Source organism: Aptenodytes forsteri, unplaced genomic scaffold (assembly GCF_000699145.1).
Source record: "Aptenodytes forsteri isolate BGI_AS27 unplaced genomic scaffold, ASM69914v1 Scaffold15, whole genome shotgun sequence".
NCBI classification, from domain to species: domain Eukaryota; kingdom Metazoa; phylum Chordata; class Aves; order Sphenisciformes; family Spheniscidae; genus Aptenodytes; species Aptenodytes forsteri.
The window spans coordinates 2,610,975-2,627,797 of NW_008795129.1; the positions used below are offsets into that span (position 1 = coordinate 2,610,975).

The 16,823-nt window shown below is 38.9% G+C and overlaps 1 protein-coding gene across 2 annotated transcripts in view; it reads right to left on the bottom strand.

Annotated features, from left to right (window-relative positions):
* Positions 1-405: 405 nt before the first annotated feature.
* The window catches only part of VCL (vinculin), a 42,099-nt gene continuing 25,681 nt past the window's right edge, over positions 406-16,823 (bottom strand). The window contains exons 11-20 of one of the 2 annotated variants that reach the window (XM_019471710.1): positions 15,347-15,546; positions 14,703-14,831; positions 13,355-13,504; positions 12,681-12,789; positions 11,301-11,603; positions 10,588-10,712; positions 10,079-10,264; positions 4,472-4,675; positions 3,737-3,841; positions 406-3,014 (exon numbers count right to left, since the gene is read on the bottom strand). In XM_019471710.1, the coding sequence (XP_019327255.1) occupies positions 2,868-3,014; positions 3,737-3,841; positions 4,472-4,675; positions 10,079-10,264; positions 10,588-10,712; positions 11,301-11,603; positions 12,681-12,789; positions 13,355-13,504; positions 14,703-14,831; positions 15,347-15,546 (1,658 nt within the window). In that variant the 3' untranslated portion in view covers positions 406-2,867. Of the gene's footprint in view, positions 3,015-3,736; positions 3,842-4,471; positions 4,676-5,302; positions 7,104-10,078; positions 10,265-10,587; positions 10,713-11,300; positions 11,604-12,680; positions 12,790-13,354; positions 13,505-14,702; positions 14,832-15,346; positions 15,547-16,823 lie in introns of those variants that run through there. The other variant, XM_019471711.1, reaches the window with a different exon arrangement.

The following is a 16,823-nucleotide window of genomic DNA, read 5'->3' on the forward strand; positions in this document are numbered from 1 at the left end:
GCTCTTGCATTCAATTTGTGAAGTAAAATTCAGATTAATGAGGTGTTGGCCAGAGTAGCAGTTCTTCCCTTAGTGACAGGATCAGGCAAATCCCATTTCAAGTTTTCAGAACCTTGTTCGGTGCTACTGGAACAGGTGACCATCAGGCCTCGGGAAAAACTCCCATTTTCTCCCACTGGACCACAGCTTCCACTAAGTTCTTTAACTACCAGTTTTATGGGCACAAAAGACAGAAACAAACATTTGTTGTCATCTTCTCCTGTTTGGGGAACTTGGCACTTTTTTCTGTTCAGAATACGTAGAAACAACTGTTCTTTTGCTTTAGTATTTCTGCTGCTTTAGCTTTCTGCTCTTCTTCTTGTTAGGGTGTTACCCACCGCTCCGTTATCATTAATACTCACGAGCTGACATTTGTACAAATGCATTTTTATTGTTTTAACAGAACAAAGAAAGGTTGAAAACATTAGACTATACAATACATTTTGGTTTATAAACAAAGTTTTATAGTGGTAAAACATTTCTAAGTGACATTCATGGTCTTTTTCAAATTTTTGCTGCATTTCAGGTCCGAAGACTATTAATAGTGTTCAAAAAAGCAGTAATTGCATAAGGTGGACAAGTATCTTCGCTTCTACAAAACAGTTCAAGAACTTATAGCAAACATTCTGGAAGAATGTCAAAGGCAACCATGATTCGTAACTTTCCTGCAAACATTCCTCAATAAACAAAAAGTGATCTTTGGCATAAACAATTATGTTATTAAAGGCATTAGTAATATTGCATTAATATCAGTCAAGCAACTAAACAGTGATGCTAAAAAAAAAAAATAAATCTCAGAGAAGCCTGAATTGGGGGGCGGGGGGGAGAGGAAACGTGAGGAGCATTGAAAAGTAATTCAGGAAGACTATTTAGAAAATCCCTTAAAAATAACCCCTACCTATTCAGTGTTATTTACTATTAAATAGAAATTACTACATTACAATTACGTTAAAGATCTGGTATAAACCAACCAAATGCAAGACATTCAGGTTAAGGCTCTGGCACCCCTTCCTTCCTCTTCCCGTTGCAGGTAATCGCAGGAAGAGAATACTAAGGAAAGATCCTAAGTACCACGTATTTCATAATACCCAGAGACAAGGAGTGAATTAAAGATGAACGCGTGCTTTCTTCTTGCTAAGGTCAGTCTGAGGCAGATGTACTATAATCAGTTTAACTTCCCTTTTTAGATAACAGTGCAATGAAGGGGGGTGGAGGGGAGAAAGTCCAACTGTAGAATAACTGTTGCAGACAGGTAAAGGACAGCTGACTATATGGTGCGTCTCTCTGAGCTGTCAAGACTGAGCAGTTTTTCCACGAGGGCACTTCTATGAAAGGTGGTTTGATCGGGCAACAATTTTCAGCAAATTAAGAGGGCGTCGTGAGGTCAGTGCTGATCTGGGCAGAGGTCTGCAAGTGTTCCTTGCAAATGTACAGAGACTCATTCTAAGCCAGTAATTCTCCTTTCTGTCAAATGCCGAAAGAGACTATGGAGCAATTAAATGAAGGGGGGGTGGGGGGGTGGGTGTATGTTCAATTATGGAAGGATAAAAGCATCCCAAGTCTATTTTAGTAATAGAGTGGGGGGGATTTTGTGGGGTTTTATTGTTGTGGTTTTGTTTGGGTTTTTTTTTAAAGATACAGTAACGCTTTGTTCAATTCACTATTACTAGAACTCGAAAAAAAGATTCTGAGCCTCCAAACACCAAATGTCAAAACCAATAAAAATATCCTAGGATGTTTAGCATTAGGAACCACCGTTTGCTGGAAGCCATCAGACTACCTAAAAAGGGTTTCATGGCCCTGCAGTGCTTGGGTTTCAAAAAGCTTATGCATTGCTGGAAACAAGGGCAGTGAGGCAAAAGGTCTTTTTTAATTGAGTATCTTTATCTTTTAATTTCCACCTTGAGTGGCTGGAATAACATCAGATGGAGGGAAGAGGAAAAAAAAGAATAATTGCGTGTGCTCATTTGGTTTTCAAAAGGAAGGAGTCAGCGTGTGGCACTGTCTGGTCCTGGACATGCAGCTAGCTTAAGAGAAACAGGATTTTTCAGCTCAATACATTACTGAATTGAGCAAGAAGGAAAGAGTTCCATGATTTAAGGTCTCCAGCCGTAAGGCTCAAGCTGTCAACAGTGTGCCACTTACACCCACTCGAAGCATTTCAGTACAGTACAAGAGTTCTGGAATGCCTACCTACAGGGTGACAGGAGGGTGACAAAGACAGCTCCAGTTTTTGTTAGAGTACTGCTGCCAGGCAAAAATCAAAAGAAAAAAAAAAATCATTTCGGACATGGAATTTTAATCGTCAATTTACAACTGTTCTGCTGCCCCCCCTCCCCCTTTTAATTAAAAACCCTACACCTTCCGTCATTTCTGCATGGTTTGAGAACAGCCAGCTAAAATCCTGTTGAAAAGTTGAATGTTTCTATATCAATGATTGTCCCTAAAAAACTGCCAAGTAACCAATAGTGTCCTAGACTCTCAACACAAGCTTAAAGTGAGGTCCACGTTTTATATCATCACATGGAAACTACTGGAATATACAGTGCATAAATGAAATGTGCTTCTGGGAGTACAGATTTCACGAAGAGAATTTTCAAAAGCAAAAAAAAAAAGAACTGTCTACTGTCGGAAGCAATTTTGAGGTGTTCGATATCAAATGCTTTCCGAAGACATTTGAAATGCATTCTCTTATATTTCATACCCTTAGAATGGGGCATTAGCATAAGCTAATCTTAAGCTCATGTATACAGCACCTTTTGCTGTTAATCTCATCTGTTTCCAAAACAAGGCATTTTATGTTACAGAAAACAATACTTATGTGGCATTTACTGATACCATGGGGTCTTTCTGACCCAGCGAAGAGTGAATCCAGCATCTGTTCTTATCTTAATGGATGCTGCTTCAGCTTCTCTCACAGTTTCCTTCACAGACTGCATGAGATTCTGGGCATTATGAACCAACATCTCAGTTGCCTGTCAAGAAAAAGAAAAATTTCCAATGTATTAGTAAATACCACGTTCAGGACAGTAGCATGGAAACCCATCATGCATGGGGACTCCCAGGGCAAGCATTAAGTCAGTCGATTGCTGACTTAAACCATGAAAAAGTAAATGAAACAACTCGTCTCTGGAAACTAGCAAGCGTTATCCTGACTCACAACAAGACCTTCCCATTTCTCACAGAATATTTGTGCAAAATCTGAATAAAAGCTTAGTGTCTCCAAGTAGAACAATCTCTCCCAGAAGCCAAACCTGCAGGATTTCAACTGAAAACATGCATTTGGAAGCTAACGGAACTGCAAGACAAGTACTCAAGATGTTGTTGGAGAATAAATATTTTCACGACGATCCACCAGAGGGTGCCGCTACTCCTCCAATGTCAAACCTGCTGGATTTGTAGAAGCAAGGTCTTTCGTTAGCTCGCTTTTTACTGTTAAGTCAAGGAGATCAAGAAGTTATTCATGTAAAAATTGGAACCAGAGGAGCTTTTTGGCTTGGGAAGGATTGATGTTCCTCTATCAAACTGTAGCTTTTGAGCCAGAAACCAAGGTGCTATACTAACATTATCTTCGCTAAACAGCTGAGGCAAGCTTCCAAACATTGAGTTCCAGAGCACATCTGATATTACGTTGCATATTTTTCCCCATAAAACTGATCAACAATTCCACACTACCATCAATTTTCAAACCTCTTACCTGTTCCGACTCTTCATCGCTGATATTAGTTCTGCCCAGCATGGTAGCTTTGACAGTGGAAAGAATTTTGAGTTGTGTGCTGATGGTTGGGATTCGCTCACAGACCTAAGGAACGGGGATAAAAACCACTTCACGTTGTAAACTGAACCAATATGTTAGCTATTATTTTTTTCAGATAAATTCTTTGATTTTGTTTTACTGTCAGATAAGGAATAAGCATAGAAAGGATCTCATAACCTCCAAGAATTTCTGACAAATATTGGTAGGATACTTGAATCTTATTTTACTTGCTTTGGGAATTTTTGGGATGGAGCCAACATTTTTCCTTTCCTCCAGATATTCCTCAAGGGTCTGCTTGGTTAGGAATGGGATGATGTATATTTGGCTGAGACTGAAAAAACTAAGGAGTGTTATATTTCCGCTACTATTTGTTGGTACAAAGGAATGAGTAGATGAAATACAAAGCAATGCAGGCTTAGGACAGACCAGTGCTCATAGCACAGTATTTTTCAAAACCTCTTTGGACACTAGCATCTTCCACTCACCTGTAAACAAATCCTGACTTTAGAGAATATATGTGACCATGGGATCTAAAAACAGACATGGAACTTGACAAAACTTTACAAGCCACGGAAAGATACACGCGATTTACTGCCACAACTCCTGTGCTCACTCACACTAAGGGAGGAACAGAGAAAAGAAAGTGTTGGAGGCATTTACAAGTTAACTCATTACCTGCAAGAGGTTTGTTCTAATGCGCTTGTCGGTGCACTGCTTTGCCACCTCTTTGGCCAATCGAGTGACTTCATCTGATGCCTTAGCAATATCCTTTGCACACTGAATAAGGGCACGCTTGTTTCCACTGCCTCCTCTCACCAGGCGCGACATCTCTGCCATTAGCAGCGCCATTCGTTTAGCAGCAGCAATGATGTCGTTACCCTGAAGAGAACAACATGAGTTAGTGTTCATGCCAGGACAGAAGCTTCACAGAAGTCACGACTGAACAGCAGTCTACATTTTGGTAGCAACCCTTTCAAGAAGTTACGGATGGAAGAACCATTTATGAACACAGAAGAGGTTTCTTCAAGGAACAGGGAAGATCTGCACTAATTATATGTTTCTGACATTTTTCTTCCTAACACTGAGGAAAAAAGTTTGCTTCAAAACTGGAAAAGAAGTGGTAAAGTGTTAGTTCATCCATGGAACGAGAGTTACTGCTCTGCTGGCTAGGTTTTAAGATAAAGCATGTTATTAGCATTTGAAATTCCAGACTTCCCAAAAAAGGCTTTTTTTTTTTTTATTAAAAAAAAGTGTGCTAAATAGCTTGTTAAACCAAACAGCACTAATTCAGTTAAATAGTGTTGTCATAACAGTTGAGCATAAAATTTTCAGTGGCATCTGAAACTGAAGTTGTTAAAGCATCAGCTATGCTGCTATAATGCTAAAAGATAAATGGAAGAGAATCTGTGACATAAAAAACTTTTGTCACTGGTAACATGGAAGTGAGACACAACTATTACTTTTTTTTTTTTTACGTTATTCCTTGAAAATAAGTCTTCCTTTTTGACAAAATCTCTCCCTTTAAAATAAAGTTTCCAGGAGAGAACAAAATGATAGTTCAAAAGATAACCTAGTGATATTTCTTACATTAAAATCCAGATTTCTTGTATTAAGTACATCAAAATTACCGTCACAGAAATAATTCTGAGAAATATTTGAAACATGTGAATTAAGTATGACCAAGGCAAAACCACTTCTTATACACTGTTCCAGAGAGAAACCCAGTGCAAGAAAAAGCAGACCTAGATGAGCAGATGTTAGTAGCCTGTTAGTATATTTAGATTCACCTTTGTAGAAAGTTGTTAGACAGAAGTGAACTCTTTGGTGCCATGACGCATTCCTATTGTGTGGATGAAATACTAGCAGAGTAAGTGTAAGTATTAGCACACTCCTTCCTCAGTATAATTCCACAATTAATGACCAGTGAAGTTTGGAGCAAAGAGTACACAGCGAGAACCCAACTTAGCAAATGTAATCTCTATCCCTGTGCACATACTTCCATGACTCACTACTAGCAAATTCAAGAAGATATCCCAGATATTTTACAGATACAGGTGACGCAAAAAAGCTGAACTATTCGTTACTGTGACCTAATAGCTAAACAGTTTGCTAGCATAACCAGTTAGGATGCAAGTGACATAACACAAAGCTTTTCCATGTTTTCACGTAGGAAGATCAAGAAATTAGGACCAGTGTCATTTACGAAGCCCTCTAACAAGTTATCCAAGCATCAGAATCTGAAAAGGACAAGAACATTTTTTAAGCCCTTCTTATTAAAATAGTTTAGTATATCTATGTAAATATAGAGACACACATACATATACATACACACACACCCCTAACCTTTGTTTGTTACGGGACACCAACCTTATTTTTTGCAGCATGCTATAAAAAGTGACCAGTCTTGCAAACATTTGTGCTTAGACAGAAGAGACAGGCTAGTTGTGAATGTCTGAACCTCATGTTAGATTTCCGCTGGTTTCATGTAAATACAATCTCAATTCAGCAGCTAACAGCATTCAGTGCAGCTTCTTCATAAAAGAATTCTCTCAAGACCAGCATTTGCAATACAGCCAAGTGCAAGCCAGCAGACAGTCAGTCCTCTTCGATAAACACTGCCATACAAAGCCATTCCTTGTTGGAAGGTATTCTAATTGATGGCATCAACGGAGGCAAAGCACAATAGACACGTTAAATGACTTCTTGAATTCTGTATACTCTGCTGTATCTGGAAGTCATTACGAAACCATTAACCATGGCTTCTCAGGTAGCCCAAATGAATGGAAAAAAGAACAGGGGGGGAGGGAAGACAACCCCTAGTACAATTTGAAAACTGCCATAACAAAGAAAAACAGGCAGATGCAAAGGGAGAGGAAGCCTTTAAATATTAATAAGTGACCCAAATCAAGCTTCAATCCAGCACTGACAAACAGATCTAGCAAACTTGTGAAGCCACTCTCAGTCCTTAAAATGAAGTGCAGACACACTTATTCATTCAGAACGGCGGGGCCCAGCAGGGATCAAGAGTGATGCAAATGTGTCAGCGTTCCAAATGGCTGGATGCACACGATCAGTCCCCGAGGAGACTCAGGAGTACCTTACTAGACCACTTGGTTGCTTCCCGATGTAGAGACTGAGCAGCAGCCAGAATGGGCTGGTTAACAGGCTGATTGGTTGGCATTAACAGCAGCTCAGGCTCGTAATCATCTTCAATGTCAGAGGGGAGAGTGAATTCAACATCTGCATCATCCTCCTCATCTATATCTACACCAGCCTCAGCCGCTTCATTAATCACAGTCACATCAGGCTTTGCAGGTGGCAGCAAGGGTGGAGAAACAGGGGACAGTTAGTACGAGAAGCAGAATTTGGTAGAAGAGCATGAACTGAGCCGTTTTAGTGACCAAATACATCCTCTTGGTCTCTCAGGATCTGACAAGACAGCTCTAGGATCAGGTCAGAGGGAGGAGGGGAAGGAATACAAGATTAGCAGAAGGAAACAAACATTTCACCTGTGAACCAAAGTTACCAAAAATACTAAGAAGTTACAATGCAAAGATGCAGCAACATTTTTCATCTGAGCACACAGCTTCTGCAGACAGAGGCTGACTTGCAGAACAACATTTTTCTGGCAAGACAATGGTGAAATGAATGGAGTTTCTGTTTCAATGAAAGCCATTTTGACTGCAGAGAAGCAGGCACAGCAGCTGACGACTGTGGTATTTGTGCAGATAGAAAGCTTTGTATGGAAGCCCGTTCACATATATGTGATAAGAGATAGCAGCAGGATCACAGAAAAACCACTGACACTGCTTGCTGGGGGCGGGGGGGGAGAAGGTGGGAGACACCATAGAAGCGACTATTGAAGTACCACAGATAACATGAAAAAGAACAAAACTGGGTTATGAAAAGAGGAGGTGATACTGAATGTCATGAATGCTTTGAATAGTACAGTTCTTAAAAAAAGACTAATAGCATTAGTAGAATAAGAAGCATATGATACTGTTTTGCCACAATATGTTGTATCCGTTACCTTCAAAAAAAAAAAAAAAGAGGATTCAAGCAAATATATCGTGTTAGGATAGATCACAAGGAAGAGGTGAGTGGTATAACAATACAGGCATTTATAATACAGCAGCATTTCAATACAAAGATATTCTACAAGTTTACTAACTGTATTTCTTTGACTAAAGCCAAGCGTGATAAAAGTCAAACTACCCTTACCAAAAACTATGTGTTTTCAACTGTGTTTCGCTTAAGATACAGCCTTTTATAGAAAAAACATCTACACCAATGAAAACACACAGGAGTTTTGGAAGGAAGTTTTAACTTTTATACACTGCCAGATCAACTCCTCTTCAAAGACAACTTCTATTTAAATCTTAATCTAAAGAAAAGTTTCCAAATACCGCTCATTCTCTGATTTATCCAAATGAGGGGGAAAGGCAGGGAAAGCTAAAGCAATTGACAGTGTTTGGTTTGTGCTCCATGAGAAAAACGGAGTACATAAAAGCCCAGAATCCACTCAGTGAAGAGGAGTTTTTGTAAAGGAGAAAAAAACAAATCGATTTTAAAGCTTACAAGAATGAAGAATGTTATCAAAATTTTTTAAAGACTAAGTTCTTGTCCCCCCCATAAGCGTAACACAGGGTAAAGAACCAGTAGACTGGTACTTTACTTTGCCCAGTAATTGGACAAAAAAGCAGAAGACAGTGGACAAACAGACTATTGTGATTTAGTATGAGCAAGACCTTATATTTCTGTCTTTCCAGGTCTAACCCATATTCCTCAGTAGTGCTGTCCATCAATCCCTCTTCCACCCAATAAGTGACTTCAGAGACTACAAAAATGTTTTTGAACTTCTTCCCCAAAAACATACTGTCAGTATAACTGTACTCATTGCTAAAATGGGACTGCTAAAAAAGAATTAGAAGGACAAATGCTAGGCTAACTTACTGGTTTGTTCATCTCAAATTAAAGAAACAGCAACAAAAATGGTGTTTTATGTTCTAAATGCACTAAGCTTAGACCTCTTTCATAATCAGCAAGGAGTTTTAAGGTCTGCTGCTTGGCTTTGATAGATGTTTTAATAGTTGCACTATTTAATTTAGAATGTATATAGTGTATATATAGGTAATTTAGTATGTATATAGTAAAAGCATTTTATTACTTACTGTGTATTGTTAGGTTACCCATTTTGGGATTCAAACATCAAAACACTTTTAGGAAGCTGAAATTAAGGCTTTTGGCCACAAAACTACCTTCTGAGATGACTACTACATTCCAGTACTATCCCTTTAGTAATATAAATCTGTATTTGGTATATCCAGAAGTATGGGGGGAAAATAGAGCTTTTCATTTTATGGAAAAGACACTCAAACAGATTTGCAGGACTTCTTTTGTATTTTATCTGTACTTCCAAAATAGATGTTCCTGAAGCACAAAGCACTGAAGTTGATTCTGTAAGCTATTCAAGTTTATCTTCTCATTCACCATCTAATTTGGTGGAGAAAAAGAGTAGAGATCTTAAAAGCCAAATTCTGATCTTTAATTTATACCTGCAGAAGCTTAACTCTCAGAAGTTTCCTCAGTTGCTGCCAGAGGAAAAATGTAGCTCTTTGGGGACAAAAAAGGGAAAGCAAAAAAGTTGTATTAGCATTTATAAAACTGACGAGGTCACACTGCTCTGTCATAGCACTGAAATGGTAAGGAAATGAAGGATTTTGGCCTTGATAGCGAGTGTGACTCAGTATGAAAAAGAATGAGACCAGGCCATCTATATATGGTCACTTTTCTGATCATAAATGCACCAGATTAACTGCGAAGTAACTTGCAGCTCCTTCCAGAATTAAGACAAACCAGCTCATGATTCCTGCAGCTGGCACCTGCAACATTCATACAGGCTTTTCAAAGTCACTTAAAAATAGCAATCAGCTTGTCAGTCTAGAAAGGCATAAAAGTATTAGTGGCTCTCTAGGCAATACTAGCATCAAGGATCACAAACAGCTTAGCATACAAGGCACATTTGTGTTCACAGAGCTATGTTAATAAAGCATTCTAGCAATTCTGAGTATTAGAACAGTTGACCCTAGTTCACTCCGAACTTGAGAGGGTTTCTAATTCCTCCTACGGCAGTGTTTTTACTATTTGGTCTATAAAAGACTATACTCTGTCATTGAGGCAACTGACTTTGGACCAAATACACTGATACTAAAAAAAAAAAATAATTTTTTATATATATATATATATTCCTTTTAGCAGAAGACACATATAACAACTTCTTACCTTGCTAGACCATTTCCGGGCTTCATCATGCAACTGCCTAGCAGCCATCATCATGGGCTGATTAATAGCTTCTCCTGCTTTCTGCTCTGGGAACTCTTCATCCTTTTCTTCAGGTGGTGGTGGTCTGGGCGGGGGAACCTCACCTTCTGGAAGTGGTGGTTTTGGAGGGGCAAGCTCATCAGTCAGCTAAGAAACAGAAAAAGCCTTATTCAGTGCGATGAAATAGTACAGACTGAGTAAAGGATGGTGTCATGGCAAGACACGATTGCATGAGCTCATGCCTTTTTCCAGTTTTTCAAGTGCTCCATGTTAAGTGAAATACCATGTTTTAATCTCTTCTTTTGAAGCTGTATTGGGTTTTTTTAGACTTAAGGCTACTTGTATGCATGGCTGGCCAGACAGCGCATTCTATTTCTAAGGAATAAAAATATACTCAAGTAATTTCAGTGTGCAATCCACACGTTGTCAGTGACAACTGTGTATTGTATTACGAACTATGCTGCACTTACATGAAGCTGCTCAAGGTCAGGAGGAGGAGGGGGAAAATCTGGTTCCTGAGGCTGGAAGGCTTCTCTGACTTTCGCCACAGCTCCCAGAATTCTGTATCCAGAATCCAAGAAACTCTTCTGCAAACCTGAACAAAAAATCCATTACCAGTTTAACAGCATTCTGTAATACTTCGAACTGCTACACTACCCCAGAAAAATTACTTCTATAACATACTGTGCTGAGTACACATATATATGTAAAAAATAGATGTTTAAAAACTACCAAAATGTTTACAGTGGATTTACATGTTTGAAATGTTAGTGTCATACGCAACATGCATAAAATAAAGCCTGGGCTGAGTAACAGTCACTATTAAGCCAAAGTCATTCCCGGAACAATTATAGAATAAAAGAAATTCAATATTTTCTTATATAAAGTAGTACTACTGACAAGTAGTGACAAATACTTCTTCTAATAAAGATTATGAAATAATGTAATAAACTAGAATGCTGAATCCTTTTCCCTTGAATATGCCAAAGGTCTTTGATTGCATTTTAAAAGAGCAGGATTCAGCAGTTAGTGATGTGACCTTGATTTCACCGTTCTGGGATTTAAGCGTACACAAAATCTGCATAAAAGGGGATACACAGCTGTACAAGACCAAATAAGCACTACTTCACATCATCTTCAGCCAGTAAAAAATATATTTGAAATCAGCTGACTGAATCCTTACCAGGATCAGAAATGTTTCCTGCCACAGCTTTAGCATCCATTACCATTGGCGATATAGTTTTGCTTAGCTCATCAGAGGCTGCTTTAACAGCCTCACGGAATTTAGGGTCTTCTGAATTTTCAACCTCCCGTTTTGCTACCAGTAAGATGCGGTTTGCTCGTCTAGCAATGCTGGTGGCACCAGCTACCAGCATCTGAGGTTGAATGTTGGCCATCGCAACTTTACATTTATCAAGGTCTTTCTTAATAGCCTCTTCTGATGCGTCCAACAGAGATTTTGTATCAATGGCTTCATCCACCAACCCTAGAACAAAAGTTAAACACATTAATATTCTAGTTTCATCTGTGCAAAGGGATATTTGGTGTTCCAGAGACTCTTCACTACCAGAAAAGTAAGCATTTCCAAACTGGGGGGTGGGGAGGGGCGGAAGGGGGCATGGAAAGCAGACCAAGTGTATTACTGCAGTTCTGATTATGTGCTACATCTCTATCACAGTAACCGTGGTCAGGCTTGCTCCCACTAATGGCATCCCAAGCTCTTACTCATCTACCATGGAATGTTGCTCGAGTCAAGAGCTGGCTACCACAGTATATGCAGCAGAGCTTCCTTCCACCAAATTTCTTTAAGCACATTCAGTACACTGGCTTACACAGTGTATGCAGCAGAGCTTCCTTCCCCCCACCAAATTTCTTTAAGCACATTCAGTACTTTTTGTACTTTTCCCATTCATTCAAAAGGAAATATCCCTCTGGCTGTGCTTTTACTTAAGGATGATATATAGTGACAAGGCAGTAAGATATAAAATACCCACAATTTAATTATGGCGACGGAGAAGGAGGTAGTATACAGTCAGGAGATCAGCAGACCAGTGTAAAGGATCTGCACTTTGGAAAGACTGAAACATTTAAGTGTCTCGGCAAGATTCAGTAGATCAGTAGCTTTGTTTTATTCACTGCTTTCATCAAGCCGTTACATCATTTTAAACGTGTCTTCTTGCCCCCACTTAATTATTTGTCCTCATTCAACATGCCAAGATTACGTAGAAAAAAAAACTCGAGTTGCTACAGTGATACATTGCTAGTATTAGAATAGCAATCGCAATAAAAAAAATAACGGTAGTCTGTTTTTCCCACAAAAGAACTAAAGCCAAATTTGCTCCCCTGCAGCTCAAAATTAACACCTATGAAGCAAGGTATTTTGTTTATGATGTAACACATACCTATTTCTAGTCAGAGAGCACATTCCCACTTCTCTTAATTTATTTTTCATCAGTCATTACTCATATGCATGTTTCATAAGAGAGGGGGGGGGGGGGGGGGGGGGAATCTATACCATCTAGTTAGCCACAAGTATAATCTTCAACAAAAATTCCTACTTTACCTGTCATTTTTTCTACATTATCAATCCACTGGTTTTTCATAGTCTCAAAATGTTCATAAGCAGCTTGATTTCCAGGATTTCTCAGGAGGATACGAGCAGCTGATACTACCTGCCAATGGAAAACATTTTTGATTATGGAAGTATCAGTATTTAATGACATCACACATATTCCTGAAAATACATTTTTTTTCAGGACCAGATGTGTTGCTCCTCATTTGGAATACTAGTTCATTAATTCTAGTTCAACATCTAGCTGCTTGAAGATTTACAATGCTCCTGGAATTTGCTGACACAAATACTTTTTTCTGGAACTTCAATTACATGCTTTATATCAAAAAGTGTTTATTATTTAAAAAACACTTCTTGAAAGCACTAAAGTACGTTCATTAAAGACCATTTTTTCCACTTACATATTTACTAAGCCTCAAAGTAATTTTGTTTCAAGGATAAGTCACTCACGCTTCTGTCCAAAAGCTGAAGAGTAAGACATGTCATTTAATCAGTTTGTTCTACTTGGTATCATATACCCAAATATTTGCCATTCCCCTTTTACGTGTCAGCACTATGTTCCTTGCTGGTATTAACATCTGTCTCTGATAGCAGAGGCATAAAGAAAATTCCACAGAAGTTGTCCCCAGCCCTTTTAACAGCCCTTCGAGACTAAGGAAGCAAACCTGTGGGGTAAGTTCCCTTGCTGATTTCACTGTTGCTTGAATGCCCTCCACAGTAGTTTTATTTGCAGTTCCAACTGCAGCTGCTTTTTCTGCTGTAGCTCCCAGTCTAGCAGCATGGTTTTCAAAGTTTGCTGCTCTTTCATCAAACACCTAGTTGTCAGAAGAGGAAAACACACATTAAAAAAGCCTAACTTCCCTAAAGAATACATAATTTCTTCAAAGTGTCAAATACCAGAGACACCTTCATAACGTCCACACTTAGTGCATCTCCTGAGAGGATGCAACAGGACACAAAAGCTTTGAAGCTATTTAATTTTTTTAATCTTTACATTACTGGACTTTCTTCTTTACTAACTCATCTGGGTAACAAAGGATACGACCAGACTTTATAGCTTTGAGGTATCAAGTACACTAATTCCTGATGACTACTGCTGTAACAAATACTGTCTTAAAACTATTTTAGCTCATAGACATTAATCTTCAAACCCATAATCCAAAAGTAACTATATTTGGAAGATAAATATGGGGTTTTACCCTAAAAATTGAAGCTTCACATTGGGAAAAAAAACCCTCCTTCCACAGTCCTTGGTTATTCAAGGCACAGAATACTTTGACAAAAAGCTATCCTGTCATAAAGCTAAATTCCCCAAGGCCTTGGGAATCATGTTGATCGTGTTCAAATCAACCAGCCAAACAGAGCTGCGAGCCACAGAGTTTTAGATATTTCACATGCAGACAGTAGCTTTGAAGTACAGGAAAGAAACATTATACAGCAAGAGAACAGGTTAAATCTGTTGATCAATCTTGCATGCATTTGACTATTTTAATCAGCTTAATGTTGAGATATACAATCCACTAACTAGTCTGTCAGTGATTTTTGCACAAGAATTTTTAGCATGCAACATGGTACATTTTTACCATGAAGGCAACATGGTACAAACATCACAGGGGAAAATCTTTGCCATTTACTGAAGTCGGGGACAATACAGTTTCCAGGCATATACAGAACAATTGTTGAGATATACAATCCACTAACTAGTCTGTCAGTGATTTTTGCACAAGAATTTTTAGCATGCTGAAGGCAACATGGTACAAACATCACAGGGGAAAATCTTTGCCATTTACTGAAGTCGGGGACAATACAGTTTCCAGGCATATACAGAACAATTTGCAATCTCCAAGAGTCCAGAGAAATTTGCATGACAATCACTGTGCTGTCAGAATTAATAAGCATGTATCACAAGCTTGAGGAAAAAAATACTGATTCATTTTTCAAAATACCAATTCAGGTTAAATTAAACAATAACTGAAGCTTCACATGGGAAAAAGACCACCGGGGTATACTTGCCTCATCTCTATTGGGAGCATCAGAAGGAGCAGTGGCTGCTACCGCTAACAATTTAATAGGAGTTGTGGTGTCACTAAAAACATCAGAAACCTCTTGGGTCATTGCCTCTTGCATCCGTGTTTTAAGATCCTTTGGGGGAAAAAAAAAAAAAAGGAAAATTATTAGCACATGATACAGGAATATTAAGTTTGTAGGGATTCAAATCCATAAACCCTCTTCTGGGGGGGGACCCCATTACAATAGCAGTCATTCCGATAAAATGACCTTAAAAGCACGATCAATGAATCACTTATTACATAATCTGAAATACCAGAAGCTTACATACCACCCCTTGAAGCAGCATCAGAAGCTATGAACAGCACGATTTGAGACCTTGCCCCTCAAATTTGCAGTGCTAGCATACTATTTTCTTTTAAAATGAGACTTTGTTTTTACTTCTGAATTGTTTATTTGGAATTAATCCCTATGGCATGATATCAAGGACTTTGTAGAAAGTTTGCTTTAAGCACCTCAGCTAAACCAACAGGGTTTTTTGCTGCACTTTTTTTGTTTTTACTGATGCCTCCCACACACAAGCACTTTACCAGAGGAGTGCAAGTACTTCAGCATATCATGCATTTTACTGCACAAGAGCAGATTTTTACCTTCAGCGAGTCCTGAAGCTGAGCAGCAATTGCCCTGGCCTGAGGAGATTCTCCCTCCCCTCTTGCTGCAAGGTCAGCTAGCTGAGCAGCCAACTGGTCTACACGGTCACATTTGGCAAGAAGGTCTTGACGATAAGGTCCCATCATGACATTGGCTAAACGGCGACCTTCTGCAACCAGACCCCGAATTGCTGCCTGGCCTACAGTGGAAGAAGTCATGTTGCATTAACGTACAGTAGAACAAAAAGCTGAAAGCATAAATCAGATGCACTATGAAGTAAGTGACATTTCAGAATTCTTGGGTTTTTAAGAACACCTTTCTAGGCAGTGGAAAGGTTCTTCTGCAGTTTATCATTAAGCAATTGCAGTTTAAACCCACAGAGGTATTCAACTCACACCAGTTTCTTTTTGCCTATTACAGCAACTCTGGCTAGAGATGCCTCCTTTTTAACTAGGGTGGCCTGACAGAAGGTAACCATTACAGCTGTCAGGTGTTCCTACATAACTGATCTGTTGACTCCAACAGAACGCACTTGCAAATTCCAAGTACTTGCAATTCATCTTCACATCATTACAAGCCATTAGAAGATGAGCAGGAAGAGGGGGAGAAAAGCCAAGTAGAAAACGTAAATGAAAAAGCAGAATACCCTCTCCCAGGATTCCAGAAATCATGGGTAAGAAGTGTCAAGTGTCCAGGATGGGGGTGGGGAGGGGAAATCCTTATAAGGCCTCCACAGTGTGTCAAAAGTTTTCTGTAAAAAATTATTTTCAGCGTGGGTGATTTCCTTCATTCACTTACAGAAGCTTCCTGTTCTTTCACAAGAATATCCTCCTCAATACAATAGTATTCTTCTTTTAAAAGAAGTCATCGTATATTAAGTCCTTTAAAGACCTACTGAAGAATCATTTTAAGCTCAAAACTACTTAGAAGGAAGTTGTCACAGGACCTGATTCAGCACTGCCAGCATCATTTTAGAAAGCTTATTAGTGTAGCTAAGTTTGGTGCTGTTGGACTGTCCCAAGATATTTTTTAATTGTTGTTTTGCATAAGTCAAGTGCAGCCAAGCAAGTGCACTTCACACACCAGTTTAGTATTTCAATACATCTTGCCTAGTTTGTATCTGCCAATTACAATTACTTTAGCCATGACTTAGCTAGGATAATGACTGCATGTAAATATTTGTAGCAGCTACCACCACTGAAGTGGCTCACGTGTTTATAAAATAAAATACACATTCTGCCTTGTTACTTCAAAATTCAGTTTGTGTTGAAGCACTACCCTGGGATAACTGCAAACACACCAAATTATTTGTGACATAGTCGTTACTTAACACTGAAATATTATCACATTATTATAGCACTGAAAATACCAGGCCAAATTCTACCAGAAGTGCTGTCCAGACCGAAGAGAGAACATATCTGATTCATATTCTTAAGATACCTTTCCTATAAGCACCCTGCCAAGGGCCAATGCAAG